The 12,532-nt window shown below is 45.7% G+C and overlaps 1 protein-coding gene across 5 annotated transcripts in view; it reads left to right on the top strand.

The window, feature by feature from the left end:
• The window catches only part of ATP6V1E2 (ATPase H+ transporting V1 subunit E2), a 32,546-nt gene that overhangs the window by 18,363 nt on the left and 1,651 nt on the right, over positions 1-12,532 (top strand). The window contains exons 1-2 of one of the 5 annotated variants that reach the window (XM_007108720.3): positions 118-805; positions 4,667-6,650. The exons of 1 other annotated variant lie outside the window; for it this stretch is intronic. In XM_007108720.3, the coding sequence (XP_007108782.1) occupies positions 4,675-5,355 (681 nt within the window). In that variant the 5' untranslated portion in view covers positions 118-805; positions 4,667-4,674 and the 3' untranslated portion in view covers positions 5,356-6,650. Of the gene's footprint in view, positions 1-117; positions 821-4,571; positions 6,651-12,532 lie in introns of those variants that run through there. 3 more of the 5 variants (XM_028496810.2, XM_024118802.2, XM_028496809.1) reach the window with 3 other exon arrangements.

The following is a 12,532-nucleotide window of genomic DNA, read 5'->3' as shown; positions in this document are numbered from 1 at the left end:
TTAACTTTGTGCTTAGCAGGATGCTAAACATTCACTTCTTTCATTTAAGGCTCACAATAATCCTATGATGTGCGTGCTATTATTATTTCCATTTTACGGATGGAGAAACTGAGCCTTCAAGGCGTGAGCTGCTTTCCCAAAGTCATACAAATGTTAAGTGCAGAAGTAGGATCTGAATTCCAGCAGTCTTACTCCAGCGACCATACTGTGGAAGCCGGCGATGCCTCCTTAAGCCCTGTCTGGGCTTGGACAGGATGTCCTCCCTGATGAACCAGAGCATGCCAGCCCCGTGGCTGGTGTGGCATTCTTAAAGACTGTCTGGCAAGTTTTGCTTGCTCTGGTTTCTCACTAAAACAACCTTTGGATTTGGCTTCCCATGCGACTCACATGCAGGAAAAGAGGGCCATGACCTGCCAACATGACAGCTGCATTTTTCACTAGTAACTTAATGAACTGGCTGCCTGGGTTCACATACGTACCTGCTTCTGACAGCTTGGTTAAGGTGATCCCACCCCAGAGCTGAAGCCCACCATGTGCCAACTTAATTGAGATTCTGGGCATGCAAGCGTAGCCCCCAGCCGAGGCCTCTGTGCCAAGGAAATTCCTCTTGGCCTCCTTTTGGCTGGTTTGGCCGGCCTTCCCCAGTGACAGTCTGGCTGTTTGGATTCAAGCTGCCTGGTCAAACTGTGAGGGTCTGCAGAAAGAAGGAAGCAACAGTGCCAGGTTCCAGTGCGTGTTCCAAGTTCCACATTCCGCCTACAGACACCCGGCGCCAGAGCAAAGGCTGGCCCTTGGCAGGGGACTGGTAAGGATTTGTCTGGTACGTTTTTTCCTTTACACACTTAACCTGGGGCTTCCTGCATCTCTTACTCTCTCTGCTTTCATTCATGGTGGCTTCCAAAGCTGGTGATTAGCAGGGTTACCCAGAGAGCCCTTTTTTAAAAAACATATTTAATGGACTTGTCTTATTTAGGAACAGAGAATGTTTTGCTCTGTTTACAAAAGTGCAGTTTAAGAAAAATTACATCCTAAAATAGTGGGAAATGGGTGGGCTAAATCATTTTCTTTTTAACTTCCAATGACAGTTTGTAAGGTTGAACCCGAAGTCTTGGTCTTTGTCACAAACACAGGGTTGTTTTTCCACCAAGCTTGGTGAATAGTGCATCTTTCTGGGACAGCATTCTTTTTTTTTTTTTTAATTGTAAAAGACACATAACATGAAATCTACCCTCTTAACAAAATTTTAAGTGTACAGTACAGTATTAACTGTATGCACATTGTTGTACAGCAGATCTCTTTTTTACCTTGCATGATTGAAACTTTATACCCATTAAACACAACTTTCTAATTCCCCTCCACCTGGCCCCTGGCAACCATCATTCTACTTTCTGCTCCTATGAATTTGACTACCTTAGATACCTCATTTAAGTGTAATCATGCAATATTTTTCCTGTGACTGGCTTATTTCACTTAGCATAATAATGTCCTCAAGTTTCATCCATTATGTAGCATATGACAGGATTTCCTTGTCATATTTAAGGCAAAATAATATTTCATTCAATGTATATACAACATTTTCTTTATCCATTCAATCATCAATAGACATTTAGGTTGTTTCCACCTCTTGGTTATTGTGAATAAAGCTCCAATGAACATGGGAATGCAAATATCTCTTTGAGATCCTGTTTTCAGTTCTTTTGGATAAATATCCAGAAGTGAGATTGTTGGATCATATGGGAATCTTTAATCCATTTTGAGTTGATTTCTGTATATGATATAAGATGAGGGTCCAATTTCATTCTTTTGCATGAGATATTTAGTTTTCCTAGTACCATTTGTTGAAGAGACTATTCCCATTGTGTAGTCTTGGCAACCTTGTTTGAAGATTATTTTACTGTATTTGTGTGGGTTTATTTCTAGGATCTCTATTCTATTATATTGGTCTATCTGTCTGCTAATACTATGCTGTTACGATTACTGTAGGCTTGTAATATATTTTGAAGTTAGGAGTGTGAAGCCTCCAGCTTTGTTCTCTTTCAAGATTGTTTTTGTTATTCTGGGTACTTTGTGGTTTCACATGAATTTTAGGATTGTTTTTTCTATTTCTTCAAAAAATGCCGTTGAGACTTTGATAGGAATACCACTGAATTTGTAGATCACTTTGAGTAGTATGAACAGTATTAAGTCTTCTAATCCATGAACATGGGATGTCTTTCCATTTATTTGTGTCTTTAAATTCTTTCAGCAGTGATTTGTAGTTTTTAGTGTTCAAGTATTTAGCTTCCTTGCTTAAATTTATTCCTGATGTTAGAAGAAAAGCTTTCAGTTTTTCACTGTTGTGTATGAATGATGTTAGCTGTGCACTTTTCATATATGACCTGCATTATATAGAGGTAATTTCCTTCTATTCCTAGTTTGTTTAGTTTTTTTTTTTAATCATGAAAGGGTGTTTAATTTTGTCAAATGCCTTTTCTGCATCTACTGAGATGATCATGTGATTTTATCTTTCTTTCTGTTAATGTGGTGTATCGCATTGATTGATTTTTGTATGTTGAACCATCCTTGCATTTCAGGGATAAATCCCACTTGGTCATGGTGTATAATTCTTTTAATGTGCTATTGAATTCGGTTTGCTAATATTTTGTTGAGATTTTTGCATCTGTGTTCATCAAGGATATTGGCTTGCAGTTTTCTTTTCTTGTAGCATTTCTCTGCCTTTGGTATCAGGGTAATGCTGACCTCTTAAAATGAATTTGAAAGGGTTCCCTCCTCTTCAGTTTTTTGGAAGAGTTTTCAGGAGTTGGCATTAATTTTAAAAAATTTTTTTTGCAGAATTCTCCTTTGAAGCTATCTGGTCTTGGGCTTTTTTTTCTGGTTGGGAGGTTTTGATTACTGGTTCAATCTCCTTACTAGTTACAGATATGTTCAGATTTTCTATTTCTGCATGGTTCAGCCTTGGTAGGTGGTATGTTTCTAGGAATTTATCCATTTCTTTTAGCTTTTCCAATTTGTTGGTGTATGGTTGTTCAGAGTAGTCTCTTATAATGCTTTTTATTTCTGTGGCATCAATATAATGCCTCCTTTTTCATTTCTGATTTTATATATTTGAGTCTTCTTTTTTTCTTAGTCTAGCTAAAGGTTGTCAGTTTTATCTTTTCAAAAGCTAACTCTTAGTTTCATTGATTTTTTTCCATTTTTTTATTTTTGCCCTAATTTTTATTATTTCCTTCCTTCTGCTAATTTTGGGCTTAGTTTTTCTTTTCCTAGGGTATTACAGGGTATTGAATATAGTTCCCTGTGCTATACAATAGGACTATATTGTTTATCCATTCTATATATAATAGTTTGCATCTGCTAGTCCCAAACTCCCAATCCAACCCTCCCCCGCACCCCCTACCCCTTGGCAACACAAGTCTGTTCTCTATGTCTGTGAGTCTGTTTCTTTTTTGTAGATAAGTTCATTTGTGTCATATTTTAGATTCCACATATAAGTGATATCGTATGGTATTTGTCTTTCTCTTTCTGACTTACTTCGTTTAGTGCAATAATCTCTAAGTCCATCCATGTAGCTGCAAATGGCATTATTTCATTCTTTTTTATGACCAAGTAATATTCCATTGTATATATATATACCACATCTTCTTTATCCATTCATCTGTCGATGGACATTTAGGTTGTTTCCATGTCTTGGCTGTTGTAAATAGTGCTGCTATGAACATAGGGGTGCATGTATCTTTTCAAATTATAATTTTGTCTGGATATATGCCCAGGAGTGGGGTTGCTGAATCATATGGCAACTCTATTTTTAATTTTTTGAGGAACCTCCATACTGTTCTCCATAGTGAGTGCACCAATTTACATTCCCACCAACAGTATAGGAGGGTCCAGGGAGTCTTTTTAAGATATGGATTCCCAGACCCTACTGGCAGAAATTCTAATTCAGTAGTCTGGAGTGGGGCCTGGAAAGCTGTATTTCTGAAAGGTCCCCCAGGTGATTCATATGTACATCTAGGTTTCGAAACCACTTCCAGTTAAAAGACTACCTTCAACCCCTCCCACCTTGCAGTTCTCTCCAGAATACCACCATCTGCCTATGAGTTTTCTGTCTCTTTGTATCAGTTGAGGCTCTAAAAATCTTTCTGTTTCAAGGCAACCTTCCTGGATTTTGCTTCAAGGCAACCTTCCTGTTTAACCACAAGTTTCTTATGACTCTCGCCAGCCCTCTCCAACCCAAAATGTGCCTACACTTTCCATTTTTGTATTAATTTGGCATTTCCATTCTCTCCACTTGCTATCTGTGATTGAGCCATTGCTGACTAGAAATCTTCTGGAGGTCTGCTGAAATCATCTCATTATTATTTGATGACAAAAAGGTGGTGAGTGTAGTAGAAATGGAACTCTGAGAACCCAGGTTTTGGTCTCTGTTCTACTAGGGTATGACCTTGGACAGGTTGCTTTCCCTCTCTGGGCTTCAGTTTCCTCATCTGTCAAGTGATTCATGAATAGATGGTCTCCATGATCCTTCCCTTTGGACTCTGACTATATCCTTCCTCCCCTCATGCATTCCACAGCTCAGAACGTGGAACTCTGGAGACACTCCTGAAACTCTGCCCTAAGTCAAAGGAACCAGAGAGTCCACCATTTCTCCCTCTACCTCCCTTTCCAGGAGCAGCCATGGCCCTGAGTGATGTCAATGTGCAGAAGCAGATTAAGCACATGATGGCTTTCATTGAGCAGGAAGCCAATGAGAAGGCAGAAGAAATAGATGCCAAGGCTGAGGAAGAGTTCAACATTGAGAAAGGACGCCTTGTGCTAACCCAACGACTGAAGATTATGGAGTATTATGAGAAGAAAGAGAAGCAGATAGAGCAGCAGAAGAAAATCCAGATGTCTACCATGAGGAATCAGGCAAGGCTGAAAGTCCTGAGAGCCCGAAACGACCTCATCTCAGAGTTGCTGAATGATGCAAAGCTGAGACTCAGCAGGATTGTGGCAGACCCAGAATTTTACCAGGGGCTGCTGGATAAACTAGTGCTCCAGGGTCTGCTTCGACTGCTGGAGCCTGTGGTGATTGTACGCTGCAGGCCACAGGACCTCCTCCTGGTGGAGGCTGCAGTGCAAAAAGCCATCCCTCAATACATGACAGTCACCCACAAACGTGTGGAAGTCCAAGTTGACAGAGAGGTGCAACTGGCTACAGATGCGGCTGGAGGTGTGGAGGTCTACAGTGGTGATCAGAGAATAATGGTTTCCAATACTCTGGAAAGTCGACTGGATCTCTTATCCCGGCAAAAGATGCCAGAAATACGAAAGGCCTTGTTTGGAGCCAGTGCCAACAGGAAGTTCTTTATATAAGCCTCTAGGAAGTGAAGCTCATGTTGAACTTCTAAGCTATAAAAGCATGAGTTATTAAGGCAAAGGAAACCAGTAATATCTCCTCCTCTTTTTTGCTCTGGTATTAGTCTATCTTCATGAAATACCCTTTGACTAGCTAAAGGCATTATACTTTGGAATAAAGGCTGACTTAGTGCTTAGCAACCTATTTCCAATTTATCTATACATACTACAGCTTCTTGTCAGTTCTGCAGTCTGGGCTGAAGGGAGTAGAGATATCTGCTCTTTAGCTCTTCCTCCAACTGACATGTGAGTGGTATTCTTGACCTATGGGTCTGGATGTTCTAAAGCTCTTTAATATGTATGTGAAGTTTGTTTTTCTTCTTTTGTCTCAGCTTCTTGTTCTTATGTTATTTAATAAGATCTAGAACTCTTTTTCATGTGTAGAGGGTCAACTTCATGGGTGTATAGTGAGTGCAGTCACACAGAGCTCCATGTCAGAAGAGCCTGGCACTTGGGGTCTAATGCTCTATAGCCACTGTCTGGAAATTCTTAATTTTATTTTTGCATGTGTGCTTTTTAAATGAAGTCCAATGGGACTTTGGAGCATGTGTCAGGGACTTGGACCTTGGCTCACACGTAGTACTAATTCCCGAAGCCTACCCATCTCCCTGGAATGGGTCCTTGACCACCCACTTCCCAGCGCCCTGGTGCTCCAAGACCCTGCCTTCCCTTCCCTCAACTAGTGCACATTGCTGCCCTCTGCCCAGTGTGCATGCAGAGAGGGTCTGTATGCTCCGTAGAATCTTAGGGCTGGGCATAATGGTGGCCATCTCTGCTCAGGTTGGCAGCTCCATGGCACATTCAGCAGGTGACTTGGTGAGCGTGGGTCTCTCACCCACCAGATACTGGGCACATCTCAAGTGTGGAGGTTTAAAGACCCTGGGGTTCACCTGTCTCCTGTGGATTGGATCAGCCAGCCTCTTGGAATGGGAAATGCCTTGCGTGGCTTCCCTGACCCCAGCCTCCGTACAACACATAGATCTGGGGGCTGGTGGGAAGGAGGGCCCAGCAGTTGTCAAGGTTGCTGGGCCTGAGTCTCGGGGAGGGATCTTCAGGAGCTTATAAGGGTCTGCACTTGCCCTGTAAAGTATCCTGTGCCTGATGGAGTTCTCCATTAGACAACTCAGTGTCTGGGGGGGACTTGGGCTCATCTCTTGTGGCCAGCTGGATGCATCTTCTGGGAGAAGCCAAGAAATACAGTCATTGTGGTGATTCTCTATATGGGCATTGCACAATATAAAGATAAATGATAAAGTTCATGCTAAGGATTTTATATTGTAATTTTTATTTACTTAGACATTAAATAGCAAATAAACACCATGACAAGCCAAAAGAGAGACTGCAGAAGAAAAGAAAAAGCTTTATAAGTATTTTGGTACCTTTAACTGTACTTTTTGAACAAAGGATTCCACAGTTTCATTTTATTTACACTGGGCCCCATAAATTATGTAGCTGGTTCTGCATGTGTATGGTGATTTAAAGTCTAATTTATGCCCGAGTGTGATTTATTTTATTAAAATAGAAGTTTTTGGAAGAAAAGAACCCCCAGGCAACTCTGCCAAGGGCAAAGGTTGGCTTGTGTGGTCAGGAATTTATAAGGAACAGAAATCCCAGGAAGCTCAAACACAGAGTAGGAGGCAGGTTATTAGTAAACAGGGGTGTCTCACAGAAGCTCGGGACAGGAATCTGTCATGGTCTCAGGGGAGGGCTGGAACTGGGCATCAGAAAGCTTTCTGATGTCCTCTAGGTGGCTAGTTCATTTTCTTTTTTAAGGAGTGACTTTTTCTACTGTCCATTTTATTTTTTTATTATAATTATTTTTTAAACGTAAGGACTGATACTCTTTTTATTTTATCATTTTCCTTTTGGCTGTATTGGGTCTTCGTTGCTGCGCGTGGGCTTTCTCTAGTTGCAGCGAGCGGGGCTACTCTTCTTTGCGGTGTACAGGCTTCTCACTGCAGTGGCTTCTCTTGGTGTGGAGCACGGGCTCTAGGTGCATGGACTTCAGAAGTTGCAGCACACGGGCTCAGTAGTTGCGGCACACAGACCCTAGAGCACGTGGGCTTCAGTAGTTGTGGCACATGGGCTCAGTAGTTGTGGCATATGGGCTTAGTTGCTCTGCAGCATGTGGGATCTTCACGGACCAGGGATTGAACCCATGTTCCCTGCATTGGCAGGCAGATTCTTGCACCACCAGTGAAGTCCTCTACTGTCCATTTTAAATGGTGGAGTTTGCATGGTCCCCAGAGTTTACATGTTGTAGTTCCAGAAACAAATGTGCTTTTCTTGGAGTCAGTTCCTCTTTTCTTAGAAGGAATCCATTTGGCCCAGTTCAGATTAGATGTCCACCTACAGTCCAGTTGGTGTCTGGGGCAGTTCTAAGAGAAAAGGGGGTCTTTGTCAGCTGGACAGACTCCTTAAAGGGTGTCTTCTTTGTGGGCCCTTTTGAGTTGTGAATTGACTCATTCATTGAAAAATTTCTGAATGCCAGCAATGAGCTAGGTGCTGTGCTAGCTCCTGGGCTGCAAAGAATACCATCTGGTCCTGTCCTTTCACTAATTATAGACACATACACAGATGATAACATGGTGATGATACAACGTGAAAGTGCTGTATTCAGTGTACTGTGGAAATACAGTAGAGAGAGAGGTTCACAGAACGCTCTGGGGTGTTGGCAGTTGAGCTGGGGAAGGAACTTCAGCCAGAGGTGGGGGATGGGGTGGGGAGAGCATATGCAAAGGCCCTGAGGTGTGAAAAGCAAGTTGTGTTTGAGGACCTGTGTGTAGTTCAGTGTGATGGAGTGTGAGGGGCGAAGGGAAGTGACATGGATGAGGCTGGAAAGATGGACAAAGCCTGATTACGCGTGCTTCCTGCCCTGCTCAGGAATTAGATGAAATCTGGTGTGTGTGGGGGGCGTGTAGGTGACGCAGGGCCATTGAAGGACTTTATTTATTTATTTATTTTTAAGTTTTTTGGCTGCACCGCACAGCATGCGGGATCTTAGTTCCCCAACCAGGGATCGAACCCACACCCCCTGCACTGGAAGCACAGAGTCTTAACCACTGGACCGCTAACGAAGTCCCTGAGAGCTGGACTTTTAAAAGATTATTCTAGTGCCACTGTATGTGGAGGACACATTGGAGGGAGGGAGACACTGAAGGCAGGAGCCCGGTTGGGGAACTGTTTATCAGCCCAGGTGAGAGATGACAGTCTCCCCAGCTTTTTGGTGAGGTAGGTCAACTTCTTTGATACACAGGCCGGAAGAGATCAGAATCAGTGACCTGTGTCCTATCCGCTCCCACCTCCCTGCCTTCCACCTCAATAAATCCTTTCACTTGTCCAGGGCTTGAGGCTTTCCATCACAGTTTCACACCATCTTACAAGCCCCCCTGGACTCCCCCTCAGAGCCCCCCCCTTTCTCTCCCAGCCATCATTCCAGGCCCAGCAAAGCATTTCCTTCCCACTTGCCCGAGCCCCCAGCCACCTCCCATTCTGGGAACTTGAACCCCACTTCAAGCTGTATAACTCAGAAGTGTCTAGCCCCCTGGTCCACCCCAGGTCTGGCCCTCTGAGCTGGCCTCAATCCATTATTGGGGCCCCCGACAGTAATTCATGTCCCCCAAATTGACATTAATTCACCTCCCCTGCAAAATAGTTTTAATGAAAGGTTTTTTGGGAAGTTGAGGAGAGCTTTACATAGTACATGGGGGACAAAATTTCCCCCAGTCGCACTTCAACACCTCTCTGTTTTCCCAAACTTATCTCTCTCCCAGAGCTGCCCGATACTCTTTCTCCCCAGCCTCCTCCTCCTCAGCCTCTCAACCCCGTGGGTTCCAGTCTCCACCCTCACAATGTCCCATCAGCAAAACAAAAACTGGTGGTGAACCAAGCCTGCCCTCCTAGCCCCTGGCTACCAGGACCGCAGCCCCTGTTGATGAGGACTTTCCATGCATTGCCGTTATTCCCTGCCAGCTGCTTTGTCTACTCGGCCCATCTTTTTCGACACAGATCTTTGTTGGTAGGGACTGTGTCTTCATTCTTCTCTGTGGTCCCTGCTGCCTTGTTCTTTTAGTGCTGACGCTGGGTGTGCACGCAGTAGGGTCTGAACAGACATTTACGTTTGTTACATTCTCCATTCCCGGCCTGGCTCTGGTTTCTGGATGGAGGCTTTCTCTTCAACCATGGATTGTGCCGTAGAAAAGGGCAGTTATGTGAGGTGAGGACCAGTGGACGGACGCCCGCCCTGTAGCCCAGCGATGGTTCTTGACAAGAAAATCCCTCTCTACTGCTCCTGGGGGGAAGGCTGCAGATGGGTAGAGCCTGAACTCAAGCGGGACTCACTTCAGTCAGGGCTTATTGAATCCCTTCCCTCCCTGGGAAACAGACGGGAGGGGGTTTGCTTTGGACCTGGGTGTGAAGGCAGGAGGCTGTGGATAGGCTGGGTCGACCTTAGGGGCCTCAGCCACGGAGAGGCAAATCTTAGCCCTCACCTTTCTGTAGCTCCTAGTGCCACCGTAGACCTGGGGGTAGGCTGCTGGTCACCATCCTGTCCCTTCTGGCAGCTGCAGTCCTGTCGGGATCTTTGCTTTAGAAATGTTTGCACTGGGCCCTTTATGTTAGTTGTCTGGTACAAACGTACACACATTCTTTATTAGCGTTAACTGTCTTACCCTCAAGAAAGCGTGTTCCTTGTGTCAGTTCCTCAGTCCCCATGAGCCAGAAGGAGCAAACTGTTAAAACCGCAGGCAGGCACAACCCTTCCCCACGGCTCTCCTCATTAACACTTCCTCCCGAGGTGCAAGGGAAGCTGTTTGCTGCTGACACAGACCCAGGCAGTGCTTATGGCGAGGTTGCTTCTGCAGGCTCACTCCCTGCCTGGGGAGGGCTGGGGGAAACTGAACGTCGGCAGCCAGGCCCTGCCCCTCACTGACGCCAGCCACCCCCCGCCCCCCGCAGGAAGGCTGTCGGCAAAGATAACTTGGTGGAGGGAGAATGTAGATTTAATTCCGATCCTGAGCTGCCTGGAGAGCCAGAAATGGAAAGGATACTTGGAGCACGTGCTAGAACCTCAGAAAATGCTGCAGGGCTTCCTCTCTGTCCCTAGGGTCCCAAGATCCCTGGAAGGGGGTCAGCAGACCTATGCTGGGCCAACCCCAACCCGCATGGCTCTGGGAACCAGTGCAGCCCCTCACCGAACTCCCCAGGGAGATACTCAAGTCTTTGCCCCCTTCCTCTGCCCTCCCCTGTCTCCTTCTCTGTACCCTCCCAGTTCATTACCTCGTTTCTGACATCATGCCTGGTGATTGACAACGCTGGGAAAGGCTGAATCTCTCCTCCCACCCTCACCTTCCTAAGCTCTGTTCTAAAGCATGATAAACCCTCACTTTCTCACAACACCCCAGCTTTCCCACACAACCTCACAGCTCGCCCCGTGGTCCTTTCCTGCAGGACGGGACCCCTTTCACTGGAAGGCAGGCTACTCCATTCTCTCCGCAGACACAGCAGAAGGGATCCCCAGCTCAGAGAGAGTCTTGGCAGACCCTTGGCCCAGCTCACCACCTCCTCCTGCACACCCGTGGAGTGATGGAATTGGACACATGTTTTTTTTGTCACTGGGAGATGAGCCCAGAGAGGGTGATGTGTGATGACTCCTGGCTGTTACCAAGCCTGAGTGGATTCACATCCCGAAGATCACACAAGATTTAGACCTTGAAGGGATCTTGAAAGCCAAATGTTCATTTGAATCTGAGGCTCAAAGGAAGCAAGGAAGCAGTCCTGGGTCATAGCCAGCTAATAAGACCCTTGGGACTGCAAACAAAAAACCTGATAAGACTGGGTGGTTGTCATTCATTTTTATGAAAAACTTAATGTATAAAAGCTCCAAAACTTTGGCTCCCAGCAGGACAAATATGTTAGCAAATACATGGCTATCGCTGGTTCCGTGGCGAATCCTTCATTTCTCTTTCCCAGGGTGTTCTGTCCTCAGGGCTCAGTCACAATGAAGGTCTACAGAGAAGAGGTCCTGGGGGGGTGACTGTATAAGGGATGTGGCTTGAGAGGGCCCAGCGATAGACTGGGGTCCTGGATGAGGTCAGGGCCCCAGGGGCATGTTGGGGAGCGGAGTGGGTGAGAAGGTGGGCCCACCACACAGCACCTGCCAGAGCAGGTGCTCGTGAACCTCTGTAAAAGAAAGAAGAGAGGGAGGGAGGGAGGAGAGGAGAAAGTGGAAGCAAGTTGCACTGGGGCTCAGATGGAGAAAGGGAAGCAATAGGGAGTGTGTCAAGATTCTTATTTTCTCCTTTGGAATTTGAGCTCTGGGTTTTCACTCCGTTACATTCAAATCAGCAGACCTCTTATTCATTCATTCATTCCACAAATATTGATTGGCTGGTTACCAATGTCAGGCGCTCTGCCTGGCACCGCATCCCTTTCAGTGAACAGGGCAGTTAAGACCCCAGCTTTTACAAAGGAACCCGCTGATGGGGATGGCAGGCACAAGTGAGAGGGCTGAGGGCTCAGGAGGGGACACTCGCTACACTGAGCAAGTAGACAACTGGTGACTTCAGTTGAGGTAAGTGCTATGGAGAAGTAAAAGGTTATGGGCAGGGAGGCCTTTGGTGGCCTCTGCTCAGGTAGGGCCCTGTGCACCTAAGGCAGGAGAAGGAGGCATCCACTCAAACAGCAGGGTGGGGGGAAGGGGGCGGAAGGGAAGGACATTCTGAGCAGAGGGAACCCCAGTGTGAGGCACCAGGCAGAGAAAGCTCTGCTGGCTTGAGGAGCAGAGAGGAGGTCAGTGGGGCTTCACCAAGCGAGTGAAGGTGAGACAGAAGGGGCAGGGCCAGATCCCAGGGGTCTTGTGGGCGGCACTTAAAGGGATCTGAATTTATTCTAAGTACAATGGGAAGCCACTTAGGGCTTGCAAGCATGGAAGGGACATGACCTCATTTTACTGTGTCCCTGCTTCTCTGTTAGGTCCCCAACACAGCATTTGCCCCTCTCCTTTGCTCAAAAGAAACCTCACAGATCCCATGGAAATAGGAAAACAAACACCCAGTCATTATCAGCTCAGACCAATGGACAGGTCTCTATTTTTTTTTTTTTTTTTTTTTTTTTTTTTGTGGTATGCGGGCCTCCC

The sequence above is a fragment of the Physeter macrocephalus genome, chromosome 12 (assembly GCF_002837175.3).
Source record: "Physeter macrocephalus isolate SW-GA chromosome 12, ASM283717v5, whole genome shotgun sequence".
Classification (NCBI taxonomy): domain Eukaryota; kingdom Metazoa; phylum Chordata; class Mammalia; order Artiodactyla; family Physeteridae; genus Physeter; species Physeter macrocephalus.
The sequence above is the reverse complement of the archived record's forward strand: the minus strand, read 5'-3'. Positions and strand labels throughout refer to the sequence as shown.